At 49.3% G+C, this 19,267-nt stretch overlaps 2 protein-coding genes across 9 annotated transcripts in view; both read right to left on the reverse strand.

Annotated features, from left to right (window-relative positions):
- LOC126577598 (high affinity cAMP-specific and IBMX-insensitive 3',5'-cyclic phosphodiesterase 8) overlaps window positions 1-19,267 on the reverse strand; it is a 403,282-nt gene that overhangs the window by 6,569 nt on the left and 377,446 nt on the right. For 6 of the 8 annotated variants that reach the window (XM_050239355.1, XM_050239353.1, XM_050239354.1 and 3 more), the window contains 5 exons: window positions 7,776-7,864; window positions 1,344-1,400; window positions 1,044-1,243; window positions 795-854; window positions 138-195 (listed from right to left, as the gene is read on the reverse strand). In XM_050239355.1, the coding sequence (XP_050095312.1) occupies window positions 138-195; window positions 795-854; window positions 1,044-1,243; window positions 1,344-1,400; window positions 7,776-7,864 (464 nt within the window). Of the gene's footprint in view, window positions 1-137; window positions 196-794; window positions 855-1,043; window positions 1,244-1,343; window positions 1,401-2,540; window positions 3,627-5,867; window positions 5,996-7,775; window positions 7,865-19,267 lie in introns of those variants that run through there. The other 2 variants (XM_050239352.1, XM_050239351.1) reach the window with 2 other exon arrangements.
- LOC126577626 (uncharacterized) lies at window positions 1,607-2,135 on the reverse strand. The gene has a single exon (XM_050239402.1). It carries the CDS (start codon window positions 2,133-2,135, stop codon window positions 1,695-1,697), a length of 441 nt encoding a protein of 146 aa, XP_050095359.1. The 3' UTR covers window positions 1,607-1,694.

Here is a 19,267-nt window from a genome sequence, read left to right on the forward strand (position 1 = left end):
TTATCTATGCTGTGTGCCTTTCATCCGCTAGCTCTTCATAACTTCAATCGATTTACTGGCTTATGATTCGTCCACACCACCGTGACCTCGCAGTATTTTGCTGTGTGCCAGGTGCTTGTCGAGAGCGTTCCGCTTACCCTATTATAGCCCACGTCCAGCAGCGAAATCACAGCCGTGTCATCCTTTTCAAAAACACTGCGAAAGAAGGGAAGATGAAGAGAAAGAGAGAAGAAAGCATTAGCTGCAAAGCATTTCACATTTTCACACGGAATCCACGGAAAATCCCACGCCGCTAGGAAGAAGCTCATAGCTTAAATGGATCGGATTGGTCGTTAGGCCTCTCTCTCTCCGGTGCGATTGGAACGTTTATTGAAAAAAGAAATACCGACTGAATCCCCCATCCCACGCTCAAGGACACATAGAAATCCTCGCAACAATGACACAGTCACGATCTCCATTTATTGTCCATCAACACCTGTTACGCGTTCGTCTGGAGAACCCCGCACCACCTTGGCCCGGTCACCCGAGTCCCCAGGGTGACAATCGATCATCATCGGCCCATTTTCATCGCGTGGCAGCGACGATGAAAGGACATGATTTATGATAGAGAGAGAGAGAGAGGCCTACGCCGGACGATGGAAAAACTTTTTCCATTTAGTCCGGGCTGGCCGACAGGACCTGAGATTGCTTCATCTATCGTGGGGTGTCGGTGAGGAACGGACCACGTATAATGATGATACGGGATGGTAAATTGAAAAAATGGTCCCCTTCCTGCCCCCGCAGTTATGGCTTACCTCTTTTTCACTACCGCAACCATTGTCGTGTGCTGGCTACCCTTTGAATTGCGAATAGACCTGCGAAGTGGAGGTGGAAACGGTGAATTAGTTTTCATTCTAATCAGCGCAATCATTGGGGGATGATTTCCCCCCCGGAAAAAAACAAGGTAGGCCTCGGTGACGCTCTCGCCAGCGGCGGCGGTACAAGTTGCACACAAGCAGGCGGCGGCCGGATTGTCTACCTCCAGGGGGGTGAACCGAACTTACCGGCCAAGTGCTTCGGCTTCGATGATGCGCGGGTACCGAGCATCGACGATGATGATGTGATGACCACCGGCCGTCGGATTCTGGAACGCATCGATGGCGGCTTCGGCGGACTTCACGAAGGTCGGCTCGAAGCTGAGCCGATGGCTGGCATTAACGAGCGCCTCGAACACGGGATCATTCTTGCAGAAGGCAATCAGAATCTGCGGATTACGAAAGAAAAAAAAAAACACCGTGGAGAAGGTGGGTACAGGAGGTTAGAAGAGAAAGGTACGTAGGGCCGGGGGTCATCCGCGGGCTTACCTTAATCGCAGGGTTCGGTGGCAACAGATTGGGGAACTTCAGATCCGACACAAGCCGCTGAAAGTAGGCAGAGAAGGGATGCAAAAGGTTAGCTGGATTGTTGAACGCACGGCCAACTACGCATCCTTCGAAAGTGGAATTGCAAACGGACGGTGCGAACGGGTGTGCTCCAACACTACGGGAGTTGATATGGCAATGCAAGCGGATTGGGGCAGAGTGTTTGTTTAAGGGCGGCTAATCCTATACCTTCACTACATCGCTGATCTTTTCGGCCAGTTCGTTGCTGAGCCCGAGGATACCTTCATCATCTAGCGTTAGAACAACGAGAGAACAACAAACAGAACCGGAGATTCACTCGCTAGAACCGCAGCGCGCAGACTGCAAAACGGTACGCGGTAAACATAACCTACAACCTTTAATGCTGGGCAAATGAGTGGCCTGCTGCCGTTCCTCTTGAACCTTGCTGGTAACCGACCGGGTCGTTTCGGCTAATTGATGCTCTTCCTGGCCCGCTAAGGCGGGTTGTTTCTGATCCGGCGATGACCGTTTCCCACCGGCTGGGCTGGCTGGTGATGGTGAGGCCTCGTTAAGAAGGACCGTTACCACCGGTGGTTCGCTTGGTTCCGGGTGAGCCTCGTCTTCTTCGTACTCGTAAAAGTGTATATTGAACTTGGCCAGTACTTGCGGGCGGGAAGCCGGATCGATGGCATCGGCCGGTAGGCAGTGGTGCGCTTCGAAACGGCGCCACTCGCGGGAACTTAGCTCGCGGATTAACACATTCGACACGTCCATTTTGTATCTCACGGCGTGCTACGCAACTATTACAGTGGAAGTGCGGTAACTAACTGCGGCCGGTTGTCATTCCTCTGTTTCACGCAGTAGGCCATTGGCGAGGAATCGAAAACGATTTCCTCGTGAGCTGCAACTGATGCTCAATATGGAGTTCAGAAACAGGGCAGAAATGAAAGAGAACCATGGGTTTTACATAAAAGATGCTCCATTTTGGTTATAAATATGCGCGCCATCGATTCTATGTAAAACTAAACGCAGCTCGACTCTTAAAAGGACCTTCGCGAACGCACGAGTGGAGTAAATACGCGGCGCTGCATCAAATTGGCTGTTAATCATTTTCACCAGCAGCAGATGGGCTCATAAAGTATCTCAACAGCGACCAGGGACCACCACAATCATACTCACGGTTGGCGACTCATCGCGTGGTTCCTCGAGAATTTCCTCAAACGTCCCCGTCGGTCTCCAGCTGTGGTGCGATCGACGACCGTATGCTCTTGGCCAGAACACGTGCGGTGACGAGGAAGACGATGTTGGTGAGGCGGGCGAGTGTAATCGATGCTCTCCCCCGTCATCCACCGCAACATAATCCCGATCCTGTGGCATCCAATCCGGTGACAGGTTCATCGGTCGCTGAGGTTGATGATGATGATGATGCGTGGTGGCGATCGGTTGTGTAGTGGTCCTACCATTCACCATCTTTTGCGAGTCATCGCTTTCCTCCAGCACCGTTTCATCGTCGGCTGGTGGGGTTAAGACTGTTACCGGATTGACCGGGGCTTCGAAATCCCAGCTGGCGATAGCTTGACCGACGGAAGCGCTTTTATCCTTGGAGCCCGTCGAATCCGTGGCGCTGGTTGTCTCCTCAGTGGTGGAGGCAGTGGTGATGGACGAGGATCGCGTTCTGAATAGACTGTACCGCCGATGGGAGCGCGGTATTTGCTCCGACGTTTGCGGAAAGGTGTGCAGCTGTTTCACCGTCAGCACGTCACACTTGTTGGCCAGCGGTGGTTTGTAGAGCGATTCCATGCTCTTGCTTTTGTTCTTGCGAAAGAAGGCCTTCATTTTGCGACGATCTTCAGCACTGTGTCTTGTTTTGTGTGTGCGTTCACTGTTGATCTACAACTCACTATTTCTCGAGGACAATCCCGATGGAATGATGCCGATAATGTTTGGTCTGTTTCACTGTTCTGGCTTCAAAAATCTTCACCTATCATGATGATTTTTCGTTTTTTCACGTCACAATTGATACGGATTAAGGTTTATGCGACTCTTTAAATTTTCATCACGTTTCACTTCAACACTTTTTCAATTTAAGTTTTCTAACTTGGAATAAATACTGTTCGTCTCATCCCTTGTCACCATTCAGCAGCGTCGTGTTCGCGTTACATTTCTCTGCATAAAACAGTAGTAAATCATTCAATACCCAATTCCAGCTCAACAACTTCTGCGTGCCCCGTTTATATCACTATTCGGTCACCGAAAACCCAACCTCTAGAGAGAGAGAGAGAGAGAGATATATATAAACGCCCGCTGCATCCCGCAGCGATCGATGCGAATCCTCCCGTGCCAATTTCGCCGACCGACGTCACGGACCGGCACACGTGTGCACATTCCAGCGCAGTGGCCATTTTGATTTATGGCACACTGGTACCACACAGTACCCCAGGGGCGGCCGAAGATTCGGTAAAGAAGATAACGGCGCCACGCGAGAGACGTAACAAAAGAGGTTCATGTTGTCTATGTTATTCCCACTCCCACTCCCGAGAGCCCGTCCAATCTGCCCCTCCACCGTGTGACGATTGCAGGCTGTTGGAGATGGTGGTATTGCTCGATCTCGCATCCCACAACCCGCCCGATCGATTCGTTGGCATATCGTGTCTGGGTGTCTGGGACTCGCGAGTTATCAGCTACCGAGCTGGCCACCGGAGATGCCGACACTGGGCGAGGAAGGGGGAGAAAGAATGCAAATTCATCGCGAAAACAATGCACCACCCACCTCCCCCTTCGGATTGATGGATTGCCTCTAATCAGGGGGCAGAGCGTTGTAATTGCTCAACCGTCGTCGTCCCCTCTTAACTTCCTCCTTCCTGCGTGTAGTGTAGAGAAGGAAGGGGAAGAAAACCATTGGCCACTAGTTCTCCCCCGTACGCTACTCAAATGTACTTCACAGAAACAAAGGGACAGGGGAGTTAGCCTAGAGCTTCCTTCTGCTGCAGCTTATCGACAATTATTTCGCTTTATTTTTAGCATCTCTCTGCTGTTAACCACTAATTGAACGGAGCCCTCCAGCTACAGCTATCAGCGCATGCAGTGAGTAGCCACTTGATGCCAGGGATTAGCCGCGTTACCACGAACGGCTCCGAACTGGACGGATCACTTGAATTGGAAGGAACCAATGCCGCGATCGTCCATGATGAGGATGAAGAATATAGCAGTTGCTAACGAGCGACGGTGTCCTGCGGTGTTTTGCAACTTGCGCCGAAGCGGAAAACAGTTGGCTTATCATCTCGCCAGCGTGCCATTGCCAGCGCACAAGGCGCACCGTTCATGTTCCTTGTACGGTTCTCCTGAGCACCGGCCTCTCCAAGAACGACGAGCACAAGAGGCTTTTGTCGCAATAATAACCCCACCGGATCGATAGGGCCTAGGTGCAGGGGGCTATCGCAACGACAACGACAACGAAAGGAGAGAGATTTGATTTGAAAGTAATCTCAACGATAAGAGTTGATCCGGATTCCGATTCCACAAAAGCTCCGACGAGAGGATTAGCTTGGTTGTGTTTCGCTTTTCCGGTGCGGTGCGCGTTTTGATTGTTCGTTTGATTAATCATCATTCTGCTCGTGCTCGTTAGCGTGCTCATCGTGTGACAAGTGGCGAGGGCACTGTATGCACTTTATTGCTGGAAATCATTAACCCAAAGCAGCGCATCAATCATCCTCTTTCGAGTAGAGGAAGGGAACCGTGTCTCGAGAGAATACAGGAACCATTTCTTATCGGGACAATGCTGCTACATTGTCTGCCACTTACAACAACCGAAATGCGGGGCTTCAAGTGGCCACCAACAGTTCCATCCTGGATCCTAGAGCCCAAACCCGGATTCCGGTGCACTGCGTCGTTTGAGAAGGAGCTCCAGTTTAAAATAATAGAATCCGACGGAGCGAACGGAGCGAACAGAGTTGGAATTGTGCAACCTGGCATTAATGCGGTCCACTCCATTGCACTCACTCACTGCGGCTTCGCATAATTGCGGGGGTTTTATGTGGGTTTCTTACGCGCGAAATTTATAATTAAATCCTTTCGTCTTCCAGGGCCACGACACCGTTTTTAGTGTCTAGACTGGTAGACTGGTAGCGTCTAATTATAATGCGCCAGCGGAAGACGAACGAAGGAACTGAACTGTTATTATGCCACATCTCCACTGGATAACTCTGAAGCCATTTTCTAGAACTGGAAGCGTTAGATTGGAAGGAAAGGTGCAGCGTTGGGGATGGCGTTTTAATTACATTCCTCGCCTGAAAGAACTAGTGAATCGGGAGTGGCAGAAGAGTGATTTGTGGGAATACTGTTGACCGAATCTACGTCATCGTTTCGACCGGAGTTGTAGGAAACTTGAAGGACAACCCTGATGAAAGGGGGGAAGAGCCTGATTTATGGTTTGTATATGAACGTCACTCAGAGCACCCTTTCAGGGATCTTGTACACTCGTCCTGTATTGACACCAAGCACACATACACAACAGCACATACACGCCTTTGACGTAACAACAGATTCACCACCAGCCGATGTCCGATTCAACGTGAACAGGATCCCGAGCGCGCGCGCGCACGAAGCGATCGAAAGCTCACGAGGGTCTTGCGCAAACTGAAAGGCCAACAGTAAAACATCCAAGACGCCCAAGGAAGTCATTCAACAATTCAGCTTGTCTCCGCCGATGATAAGTGGCCATTGGTGCGTTATCAAAGTTAGCCAAAGATAGCGAAACGACAGGCGAAGTAAGAAGGCGAATAAAAACGCGAAAAAAAAAACAGGTACACTGCTGGTACGCCTTTGGCTGACGCATCACAAAACGCGGTCGACTGTCCGGCGAAGTGGCGGAAGGCCAGGAAGACGGTGACAGATGGCCGTTATCGTGGAGCGAAGGTCTAGTGATCTTGAAAAGTCTGCGTGCGCCCTGTTTTAGCTGGATGAGGATTCTTTGACAGAGCGACCGACAGAGACATGCAGGGTGACGGAGAGAGAGAGAAGCCGATGACGTCATTGGTCAAGTCAAAGATAAGATACTGCAGCAGCAGCAGCAGCAGCAGGAGGTCACCTGGCCTGTCATTGCGGGCCGTCAGATTCTAAAACGGTTCGAGGGGCAATTGAGAAGTAAAAGGTAAAAATCTACAGACCAGAATCCGTTCCACTCGACCATCAATCCATTTGGGTTCATTCCATATTCCTTTCATTAGTTTATTTGTGTCGGCATTCGTAGAACTGTTAGTGGAAGTGTTAATAGACTTAACTGCTAGCTCTAAATCCCTTGTCATACACAATCAATTGCAGCAGCACGAGCACGTACCAAGCGCTTTCCGCCTGCAATACCGTAATATCGGAAGTGGGATCTTAGTGTCCCACCCGCCCCCTGGGTGGGAGGATAGACATTAAGCCGCACCTAGGACCACGCGAGTACCGAGTCGGTTGTGTACGAAGCACTACTGCGTCAACATGTGCTACATTATTTATCACTCAACGATGTCGCGGTGGTCGTCGCGGAGGTGCATCGAAGGTACGCCATGTCGTCTATTGACAGTGGCGAGGTGGATGGGAATGGAACGGGAGGTATCTCGGTTTGACATTTATTAAACCAATATATGCACGCCATCCGTGCCGAAGCGCAGGCAACGCAGCTTATTTCGATTTCTCCATCCCCCTCCCCTCGATAGTAGTGTGGCCCCGGCCCAGGAGACTGGAGTGCAGATAAGATAAGCAGCACGATGTGGTAGTGCAGAGAGAGAGAGCGAGGGAGAGAGTACAGCAGGCACACCTACGATCGGGTGTTATCGATTTTCGGGACTCTCGTTGTTCTCCACTGGGACCACTTGCAGGTTGGGGAAGGGCTGAAAGGGTTTCATCTAATGGTCGGATCGTATCGTCATCGTCGTCGTCGTCCCGGTTCAGCGCTTAAGTCAACAAATCGCGATACGAACGCTCGGAAGGTAATATGTTTTTCGATGATAATTTATTGCCTTGCGGCGTCACACCCCATACATCCGTTGGTAGTGGCCGCACCTGCCGTACTCCCGTACTGTTCGAGAATACATGGATTGTGAACCGCGTATCGCGCATTCTCCTTTCTCGTGCTTCTCTGGTGTGCCCCGTGAGGCCCGTTGCCTTATAACTGTGGGAACTTCCTACTCATCTTCCTGATACTCCGCGTGAGATAGCCGTTTAGTCAGATAATTGCACGCGTGTAACGCTACGGATACGGATCGATGTAGGATCTAGGCGCGTGGCCTCTGAACGGGAAACTGGTGCTCTAATTACAACTCTCGTTACCCGTGGGCTGTGTTCCTTCCTTGGGAGCCTTCAGACAATGCCATATCAACCCTTCGCGACCGGGAATGCACTCGGAATAACCGAGCAGGCAACTACACTTACCGGGCACGAGTCCAGCGGTTCCTCCTCGGGCGTCAGCGCTAGCGACGATTTGCGATGCCCGTACCGGCCGGAGCTGCTCGAGGTTCCACCTACGGATGACATGGAAAGGATGGAGAATGGATTTTAAATTATTTATTCCACACCTTTGCAGTGGAAGATAGAGAAAATGACTTAATTTAGAAAACAGTGGAATCGATCAGCAATAAACTGACTAACGGGTGCACGCTCGCGTACGATAGGACAACGCGGAGTTGCCATTTCGGTTTTTCGGGGAGAATAAATTGGAGATTAACGGGAAGAAAGTTTAGCGACAAACCGGAGGCCTCCATCTCGCTTTTTTCTCTGTATAATTGGCCAACGTCATAAAAAAAACCCCTCCCGAAGTTCATTAGGTTCAAGCACCTGCCAGTCCCTGTTCGTGATCGTTTATCGATCGTTGTACGAAACGCATGGACGCGAATTGGCGGAAAAGTGACAACATCCCCGAAACAACCGAAATCTTTCACGGCTCATCGCACCCCGGTGATCGTCCGGGTTTGGGGGGTTAGAGATGATCGATCAATTTCCTTTCGCAGGCTCGTAACGTGCCGCAGCGAAAGGTGAGTCGGTGATTCGGAGATTCGGAGGCTCGTTGCTCTTCATTTTGGTGCCGTGATTGCTGTGGACGCGCCGTCACCATCGTACGTCAGCTTCCGACGTTTTTTTTTCGGCGGGGTAATTGCCTTTGCCGTGCACACCAGAGAGAGAGAGAGAGAGGGAAACAAAAGTTGGGAAGAGAAAAGGAGAATCGAGACGGAGACGCACACGCAGCTTCCATTCCATTTATTTCCATTTTTCATCTCAGCTGGCTGGCGATGCTGATGCTGCTGCTGCTGCCGCCTCGGGTCTGCTGGTCTTTATGCTTTCGCTTTCGATAGGCGGCAATTAATGAGCCGGATGAGAACCGCGAAAAACCCGCCACACCACGGTACACCGAGGGATTGCGCCCGTCTGGGGAGCATTACCGAATGTCGGAATTTTTTGGACTCGCCGAGAGGGGAAATCGGAAGTGCGCTTAGGTAATGGATCATCGACCATCCAGCAGCAACGGCAGCAACAGTGCGGTCATCGGCGAACTGGCGTTTTCACATAATTTTCCTCGGAAGATACCTAACGAGCCATTTCGTCACAGTGCCTCGGTGGTAGTGGTGCGAGGGGATCAAAACAAACTGGTGGAAACCTCGGGGCCAGATAAGCCCGCGGGCCTCCAGCTTCCAAATCAACAGTTTTCCGGCAAAACATCAGCAACGGTGATGGCCATTTTCAAATTCCCCATTATTGTCGGTTTCCACCGTGTTTTTCCATTCGATTTTGATTCGCAAACTCCACGCCAGCGGGGTGCGACGCTGGTAATGAAAGCGTCCAGTGCACGGACCAGAAGACGGTTCAAGAGCCGGACCGCTGGCCAGAGACCGCTCACTGGGCGCTCTATTCGTAAAAACAAAACCCCACTCGATGGTCTCATCGCGATGGCACGGCAGGGGTGCCGCTAGCGTCGCTCTAATTGGTGGAGGAATGGGAGTGGTATGTGGACTGCCAGCCATCAAGGTTTCGCCAATTTGCCCGTAGCAGGGCCGAACTTTTTCCTCCGTCGATGCCGTGTATTGCATTTTCCCAGCAGGTGGCCACAGCACAGCAGTTGGAGCGTCGTGGCAGTGACATTAGGATCTAGCAGAGGGCATACGCCCTGGTGGAGCTCGTGTAGGGAATCTATCGCTTATTATTGGGATAAATCAGCTCGGCTCGCGCAGTGTGTGGTATTTGCAGATGCGGTAAATTCACTTTATGGTGAAGATTTTCTCTTCCATCAATTCTAGAAATAGTATTGACTGATTTTGCATTTTTTCGATTTTTGGCAGATTTTTTAAGATGTAAAATTGATCACACTATGATCAAACCGGGTTCGTCGCTTAATGATCAAGTCTTTTGATTTGCTCCAAAAACGGCTCTTGTTTGATGGCTCATAGCTGCGTGATGGGTCATCAGAAATATGCAAATCGATATTCTATTGATAGATTATAAGTTTATCCAGGTAGCCCCGTCGAGTTTTTGTTGAATTTCCCTTTTTTTCGATTTTTGGCAGATTTTTTTAAATTCTTTCAAAAATTACGCATTTTTCGATTCAACCTAGATAAACAAGTTTTTCATAATTGTTTAAAAAAAAGTATCAACACTTACTTAAAAAAGTGTGCATGAGTGATGCCCTACTAACAATTATGTTATTGCTCTAGCTACAAGATTGCTTTGCTGAGAAGAATTGAACTTCAAAAATCATCCGGCCCCCCGCTAGAAAACATCATTCATAACATAAACATTAGCAAATGAATCACCAGCATTTTTGTTTATCCACCTCCTATCTCATCAAACGACATCAAACGAACGACAAAGCGAACGTCACTCATGAATGCATAAGTAGAGAAACCCGGTGGCGGCCGCCGCCACTCCATAATTGGGACAAATTCCGTGACAAACCATAAGCAAACATTAGCATATAGGAGCAGAGTGTTTCGGGCACAGGATCCACTGACACTGGCCGAACGAATTGCAAATTCACTTTCATCCTTGGATCGTTGCTGGCGAGATTGCAAATATTGAGTTTTCATCTCTCTCCTGCGATTCCGATCCGATGTTCGACGTTCTCTTGACCATCCCGGCAAGGCCAATCGTCGGGTCACAAAAGAAAACATTATTCGTTCCTCTCGATGAGAAAAATAAAAACCTTGCCAAGTGGCGCGCTGGAATCGCGAAATTTCGGGAGAAAGTGGGTAAAGTCTTGTGGGTGGTCGACGGGAGTTGCGAGCACAGAGTGGCTCGACATTTGTCACCTGGATGTTGGTCAACAGAGCGCCCAGGAAAGGGAGGTCCAAACTATGAATATGATCAGTTATGTTTTCTAATTTCGAGGCCTTGCCATTGCACCTGTCCAAAGCTGAACACCAGGGGGCAAGCGGTTCATTGTTCGACTGCGTGGTGCGTATGTGAACTGTGAGGCCACAGTGTGAGGTAAGGTTGGCACTTTCTTTCACTCTTCACACACCGAAACCCGGATTCGTGGTGATCCCGGGAAGGCGCACAACGGATCTAAAGCTCCACAACAAACGTTTCGCTACTTCGCGGCGTCATCATCACGAAATCCGGGCTTCTGTAAACAGTTGTTGTAAAAGATCGACAATAAATACACACGTTTTCGGGGCTTCTTTTATTAGGAGAAAAGCCAATTCACCGTCTGTGGGACGTTCAAAACAAAGAAGGCGGGTATGGGGCATTAAAAGATTAAAACAATTACCCTTTTCCAAAATGGAGTCCTAAGCGATTAGATATTGCAGTTATGCTACACTGCAAGCCACTTTGTTAGGCAAAGTAGCTACTGTTGTCTCATTGCTATTCATGGTGCGCATGCCATGGGGCGGCGAAAGTGACTCAGAAGCGCGTGAATCATAATTCATCGGCTATAAAACGGATGCTGTGGAAGGTCGTACAGGTCATAACCGGGAGCCAAATTGAGACGAATCGCTTGTTGTAATCTGTGTTGTTTTGCTGGGATTTAAAAATAAAAAATGAATGTCTCACGAGAAGCGGCGGCATCTTCTGCTGTTCCAAAGCTAAACAAATGCTCCAAAAAGGGCGAGCTAAGCGCAGGTGGGAATAATTAAGATAAAAATGCTATCACAAGCTGCACCATCCCAGGCATTGCCCTCCTTATAAGACATTTTGGGAGCACCTAATGAGCACAGTCTAGGCTGGCGAGAACTGACCGTTGCCCAAGGGCACCGGAGGACGATCAAATCAAATGCATCCATTCATTTACGATAACGCGCCGATTCGTTCACGGATACCGGTTCGATGCCTTTCCTTTCGCCATCACTCGCAGCGCAGTAACGAACCCACGTAAACGCACATAAACCATATCTCGACAGCCACCAATCACTGACACCGGTTCGGATTCAAGGTCCACCATGACAGAGAGCGATCGGTTCCCAAACCGGTGGTGCTCTTGCTCTCGACTGGTGCACCGTATTGACATCTGCCGTGAGACGTGAAAACGAAACCATTGCATTCGTCGTTCGAAGGGAACGCATTCCATTCCTTGGCTGTGGCTGGGTTTTTATTGGACCGTTGCACCCACCGAACGCAGCAGATTGCAGCAGCCTTTCAGTGGTACGCTAAAACGCTACGGTTGCTTCTGGAAAGCTGGCCAACAAACGTGACCACGAGCTGTGTTAACTCAATTCTCGCACCCATGGCCCGGCATCCCGATCTAGCTAATAGAAACGTTACTCCAGTGAAAATCTTCATCTCGAAGCAAACTTTCGCTACTTTTACTTTAATCTTAAAGACCAATCCGATGCCTTTTTAAATAAAATTCTTTTGCTTAACAAGCAGAACTGCTGCTCTTAAAGATTTATATAAAATTAGAAGGTTTTTGTAACGTAAAAAACTCATCGATTCATCGAGGTAACGCCGAGTTCTATCGACGACGAATCAAATCCATAAAAGATCGCTGACTCCCCCGACTGCCACTTTATGACTTATGTCCGTTTATGCGACGACAAAGGGACGCGAGAACCGTTTCTCTGATTAGAACGCACCAGTGATTCTTCTCCGGGTGCTGGTTCATCGATCGGATAATCCCACAAAACGGAACCGTTATCGTCCACAGAGAACGAGAGAAAGAGAGAGCGAGAGGGAATATTTATTGCCCCCAGAAACTATCGTGACCCTCAAATCTCAATTGTGTCATCGCTCCAATCGATGGCCGTTGGAGTTCCAAGACCGAAGAAGGACGCTTCGCCTTCGCCTTGGCTCCCGTTTCTCTGGAGTGGCCATCAAATTTGATTGGCGAATCGAAAAGGGAAGCATCGTCAGGCAAGCGGGCTGTTAAAATTTCGGTTTCGAGCTTTTAATTGCGGCATATTTCACCCCGTGAACCGTGACCACCCTCCCGAGTTCTGGCTCGTGGGAGTGATAGCTTTTTACGATGCTTGCCCGAGACTTAGCTACGGAACGGTCGTTTTATCATGAAACCGTTTCTAATTCTTAACAAATAAACAGATTAGCGTTCCAGAAAAACCGTCGCGATTAAATAAAAGAAAATCGTTAAAATTGTTCCGCGCCTGTGATGATACGAGGCTCGCTTCGTCTTCGCTTCGAGGAGGGGCATTCTTGCGACAAAAAAAAAATGCTCCGGCGTCTCAAAGGAAAGCGAAAAGTCAATGCAAACACCACTCACACGTTGTGGGCTGGCAAATTGCATGGTGCGAAAGAAAAGTGAGTGCGGCATTGTTCCACCACCAGCGATGCTGGGTGTCGATCATTAGAAAATTCTCATCGCTAAATCATGCGCGATCGCGTGAGAGAGCGAGAAGCGGTGTGATACAGCTAGCGGCCGTCGGCAGCATAATCATAATCACCGGCATAACAAGCTGCCACGCGGATCATCCCCAGGCCCAGGGTGAAAGGGTACCGGCTGTGAAAATGAGCAGGAAAAACTATTTTAGCAACAAAAAAAAAGAAGGAAAAAGGGAAACAAACTAACTCCCAACACAGCCTCCTGTGCATCGTAGTGAAAATGAAAGCAAACGAAGAGCTTTTCCTCACCAGCTAGAGGGCGTTGGAGCACAAATATTATCGAACGCGTCGTGCTTCTCGGGAGATGCACGCATAATCAGACGGATATCTTTCATCTTTCGCGTGCTAGTTGATTAAGAAAAAGCGCCAGTCAATGAACTTACCACCCGCGGTGATGGGTGTTTATGCTGGAGCAAAAAAAAAAAAACGGGAACTTTTATGAACGCGATAGCTCGTCGAGTGCATCATTGCAAGATTGCGCTGACATGCAATCGCCCGGAGGGCAATGCGCGCGAACTCGACAAGTCGTACCGAGAGCCGTGGTTCCTTCTGGCGTCTTTTGGGATCGAAAAAAAAAACAAGAAGTAAAACATAAACCTGATCTCTCTCTCTCTCTCTATCCCGCAAGGCCAGTCGATGTTATCTGAGATAGTCCAGGAGGGCCAGCGAACAGGAAAACTCTCAATTTCCCGACCCACCGTCGCGACGGTCTGGTCTGGAAGCGGTTTCGTTGCACTCATTAGGGGCGGAACCTGAGCTGAGGCAAAATCCGGCTTCATGTGGCACGGAAAAAGGGAGGGGGGGGAGGAGGACATTAATTCAGTTTGTCCGGTCTGGTGGGTGGCGGTCTGGGATTGCATTTCCGTTCGTTCGTTCGTTGGCGATTCGCGAGCCTACTAGGATGTGGTGAGCACACGCCCGTAGGTGATGCCGAGCTCGTTAGCGGATCGATTTGCGTCGCCTGCTTAGTATCGGTGTAACGTGTTACGATGTTTTGACTTCCCTGTCCAAACCGCAACGAAGGTGAGAAAGATCGAAGTGCTCGTTCGATTAAATGCCGGCCGAGGACAACATTTTCCACTTGAAGTGTGGTGTTGTTGATTGCCGCCGAGCATTTAATCGAATTCAAAGCGAATAGGGGATTATATTTATTTTTCGTATTGAGAAAAGATTAACATTTTCCATCGTGAAATCCAAGAATGAACTTAAAAGATGTCGTTTTAATGTCGGAAAATGCCAAAAACACACTAACAAGTCAATCCAATCAACTGCCTCCCATGGCTGACTTCGGGAATTCTTTCGCAAATCTCGCCTCTCGCCGACTGTGCTGCCAATCGATCGCAAACTGCCTACGGCCAAGAAGCGCTCAAATTGGACAGGCCCCGGTGGCGGGTGAACTCATTATAAGTTTATAATTAAAACTTGAAGCGACCATTTCACACGCGGCACGCAGCGGCTATCCATCGGCGGCACGATTTACATTTCAAATTCGCGCGAAAAGAGTGGCTTAAGGCAAGGGCTGGTTTTGGGATGGTTTTGGATTTTCACAAATTGACCCACGCGCTGGCCATGTCACCGCAACGCATTCCAAAGAATGAAAGGTCTTCAAAAGAATACGTGAGTTGAAGGCGAACAAATGAAATGAATTCTTCGCTCAAGATTATGACGAGACTGAGGAAGGATGGACAAGGAAAACCTGGACAAAGAATCGTTCTAACTCCGCCGGACGGTTCGCTTGCATTGAATTGGAAAAACCGAAATTAGAAAAACCACGGGAACCACAAGATCCCGGCCGTGGCGTGAATGAAATGAGAATCTCCTGGCGTGCACAAGCAGACGAACGGAACCCGGTGAGCGGGAAAATAACAAACGATCTGAAGACGATGATGACGATGACAATTGAACGTCCCGGAAACGACCTGGCGTGTCGAAGATGATGGCGGCGACTGTCATGGGTCTTGGGAATCAATCCAAGCAATCACCGCAACCCCGGCCTTTGCTGCATCGTCATCGGTGTGCCGTGTCGAGTGTGTCTGTATCAATCAAATTTGCTATGGTTTACGGTCCGGCCCAGGGACCCGCTAATGGTCGCCAGCGAGCGAGGTGCTGATGGATCCGGTCCTTCCGAAGGACCAGCGAGAAGGCAGAGAATTCTAGAATTTCAAAGAAAACACTCCCGAGAAGCGAAGAAGGATAGAATGACCGAATCAAGCTCTGAAGGGCTTCTCCATCGAGGATCACGGTGACCTCTGTGCTCTCCTTTCTTCATGGTGCATCGGTGACCGCTACCTGCCCGCTACCTTGTCGCCACCACGCCGAGGGTTGTGCGTCACACACGCAAGGCAAATGGAAAGAATAAATCAAACCAAATCAGAACGAATCGTGTGGTGCCCCGGGTGTGTCAGAAATGGTGGGTTTCTTAATGATTTCTCCCCCCTTTTTTTGGCTGGTAATCTCTTCTCCTATGACGCTCTTGGGTCAGCGGTTCAATGGCTAATCGCTGACCGGTCAGTGAGGGCAGAGAGAGTGAGAGCGGGAGTCACCGCCATCATCGAAGATTGATGGTTGCACCTCGGAGCGGCCCTCGCACAGGACTCCCCGTATAGCGCGACGGTTGATTTCAAATGTCGAACGTTGGTGAGGAAAGTCACAAGTACGCATGAAGCCTGGGTCTTCTGGTCGGCGCCCCAAAATCACACGCATCCTTGGCTGTTATGAGCTGTTATGATTGTTGAGGGCCACCACCACCTTCTCTTCCTCTTTCTCTCTCTCACTCCTCCTCGGTCTCGGTCAGCCCGGACTGTCGGAAACATGTGAAACGAATTAACGAAGAAGAACTGCCTCGCAAGCAAGCATACACCAATCGATAGGCTTAACGAGCTTTCCGGTCAACGATAATAACGTTGAGGATGGGTTCGTTTTGGAATTGAAAAAAAAATGAGAAAGAAAAAAATCCTCGAAAACCAAGCCCGAACTCGAGAGCCTGACAGGATCAAACGAAGTGGAAGGAGAAACCCGACACTGTACCAACCGGTGAATGGAGGGCATTAATGGCTTTTAATTGTTTGATGGCGTCGTCGGCCGACAGGATAAGGAGCTAGGAGCCTTTTCGTTCCCTTTTGAAAATCAATCTCGTGGTGGTGATGGTTGGCCACATTGCTGCCACAGGTGACGTAGGATGAGCAGGAGCATAATTACGGAGTGATGTTCCGGCTTTATCGGGAACCGTCCTGTGAGTGAGAATTGGAAAATCATTATTTTTCCATTAATACGATTTCCTAGGATGATGCGAGCCATTCGTGAGGAATCCAGGAATTAGAAGCGACCACAAGATGGTAGGATTGCATTCGGCGGATGCTTTCGTTCTCAATTTTCTGTTCAACTGAATTCTATAAAGAGAACTCGTCTCTATTTTTAGTGTTGTAGAGGTAACAACACTTCCAGGATTAATACAGACGTATTTATTTTCAATTAATCGAGGAATCCAGATATATTAAAAAAAATCTCTACTACTAGCACGTAAAGGAAACAGATCGTTTAATTTCAGCCTCGAATGCGTGTTCCCATTCTACAGAAACAATTTTCAAAAAAAACCCTTAAAAGTGGGGCAACCCTTGGCCTTTAAAACGGTTCCATTTCCCTTTCTCACCGTGCGTAACGGTCAACCAATTCTGATGCCAACCAATCGCCAATGGAGATTAGAGTGAAGAGGCAGAACACTGCAAATGGGCCTTCATCACCGGAGCCGAACCGGAAGGCTCATTCCAAACCACCGTAAAGACCGATTTCCTGATTTGCTGAAATTGAATGCCCTTCCCGGTTGGTGGTAGTGGTTACTTGCCATCATTATCTCCACTAGCGCACCTAATGATATGCCTAAATACCGATCCCGTGACCGGACGAGTCCCACCCACCTTCCAGGAAGAACCTCTAAGCCAATTTTCTTTCTAACGGAAATCTTCAGATACCGGACCACGAGGTTTGGAGCAGTAATGCTTGCGAATGTGATGTGATACACCCCCCGGAGGGGGGCGATTTTCCCACTGGGAAGGCTAATTGAAACAGAGCGTTCCGTCCATTTCACAGGCAAAACATGCCACCCAAAAACCCAACATTCTCGAACAGGCAGAGATTTTTTTCCTCATCGGACACCGAGCCAGCCAGGGGTGTGTCCCTTAGTGAACACAGCATTGCGTTGAAATATTTGCTTTCGATTCACAAACGAAGGTCCTGTTTTCCCTTCGGGGATGCCCCTTGGTTGATGTTTTCTTTAAAAATCTCAACCTCCATCTTTTTGACAAGAGCGTCACGTACGACACTCCACGACAGGAAGCGGAAACGGGGGAATGTCTCGTGGGTAAAAGGAACGAGTTGAACGGGGGAATCGGCGAAGGGCCATCCATCGAAATATCTATAAACGGATGGGATTGAATATCGTTGACATTCGATTGAGCCCTACGGTGTCGGGGGATCCTTTTTGCCCAAAAATTGAATTGAGGTCAGTGACAACTCGATTCGCCCTTCCTTTTTCGATCCCTTGGTGAGGGACTTGTTGGATGAAAGTGTGCAAGAGTGACTTCATTTTCTTAACGGAAAAGTAGGCTGGACAAAGTTGGAACTTCATCGGCCCCAAAAATGACATTTCAGTGGACAGTTCATGAAATTCAGTCAGCGCGCACCAAGAACTGGTCTTTGCACGCACCAAGAACTGGTTTGTGAGTTATGGTTCCGATTGTTCCGATTTTACAATCCGTTCCGCCGGAAACAAATGGTGAACTTCTCGCGCAAACATTAGCATAAATCGAAGCGAAAACAGACAAAATTAGTCGTCAAACATCCCCCCCCCCCAGCAATAAACAGTCGCCTTTGCTAGGGGAGCGGGTGACGAGAAAGCACAGCACTTTCGACCACCCCGACCAACGCAGCCGGTATGGCTCTCCCCTGGACGCGTGACCTACAAATGGCTGCCACCGTCGCCTGGAACGCGAATATTGATAACGCGGCTGCGGCTCTCGAAAATCGAAAGCATTTTCGCCTGTCGGCGGGTGTGGTTCGCGGAAAGGGGAAACGTAAACACCGATCGACCGGGCCTGTGGCCACTTTTACGCACCTCAACCGACCATTTCGCCGGTCGTCAACCGGTTTTCAAGGTACCTGCCACCCCGTTGCTACGACAGCATCCTTTCTTCCTCTATCCCATGCATCGCAGCATGCCACTCAGCTGGATCGCTGTGTCACTCCGTACGCCTTTCCATTTCATTGGCGTTTTTGCGATTGGCGATCGCAAGCCGGGTGGGGGCTCGTCTGTGCCGCTCAGTTTCGTACTCGAATTTCGTGTTCCACGAGGGAGAGCTTTAAACGTTGCTTTTAATGTCGTAAATCACGATGAATATCAGTGATCATCGTGCAGTGGATGGTGGATGATAGCAAAACGAAGGAGCGTCGATCGAAATCCGTTGGTGTCTTGAGCGGAATTCTGTCCAACAAATTAATTCTCGCTAACGATTTTAGAATGAGCGTTCAAGTGTAGGGTTCCGAGCAAGGGGACAGTGAGATCGAGAGGCCAGAGATTATTTTAATTAGCCTTTAAACACCAATGAGACATCAAGCAAGAATTCCAAGAATTCTCTCCTCGAAAACCACGAACCACTCAGAATAGAGCGACGACGAAGCGACCGAAGATCTTCTTTGACTTATCGGCGTTCCCAAATCTTCCACACGTTTTAACGATTCAATGAAGAAGCAACAAATGAAGGCGAGTTCTCGGGGACCCTTCTTCGGATCTTCTTTTATTTCCTTTCTTCCAACAAATGACAATGAAGCGCATCTCGATCGAGTGAGCTCGAAAGCATCGTAGTCGAAGATTCGCTTCGAATTTATTTTGATCTTTCACCGCTTGCTGCGTTCAAATATGCAAAAAAAAAACAAAAACCAGATCACCAGCAACCGAGCGAGAGGGATGCTACCCTGCTGAGAATACTCGCCTTTCCCCCCGGGGGGAATGCAGAGCGGAACCGCGTCAATTATGTCGGACAGAGTGCGGGCTGGCCGAGTAGTGGCAGTAAAAAAAAAAACAGCGGAAAAGCTTCACCAACTGTGCGACA

This window comes from Anopheles aquasalis, chromosome 3, assembly GCF_943734665.1.
Source record: "Anopheles aquasalis chromosome 3, idAnoAquaMG_Q_19, whole genome shotgun sequence".
NCBI classification, from domain to species: Eukaryota; Metazoa; Arthropoda; class Insecta; order Diptera; family Culicidae; genus Anopheles; species Anopheles aquasalis.

Coding starts and splice junctions, on each gene's coding strand:
- LOC126577626 (XM_050239402.1), bottom strand. CDS start 2,135: ATGGACGTGTCGAATGTGTTAATCCGCGAGCTAAGTTCCCGCGAGTGG.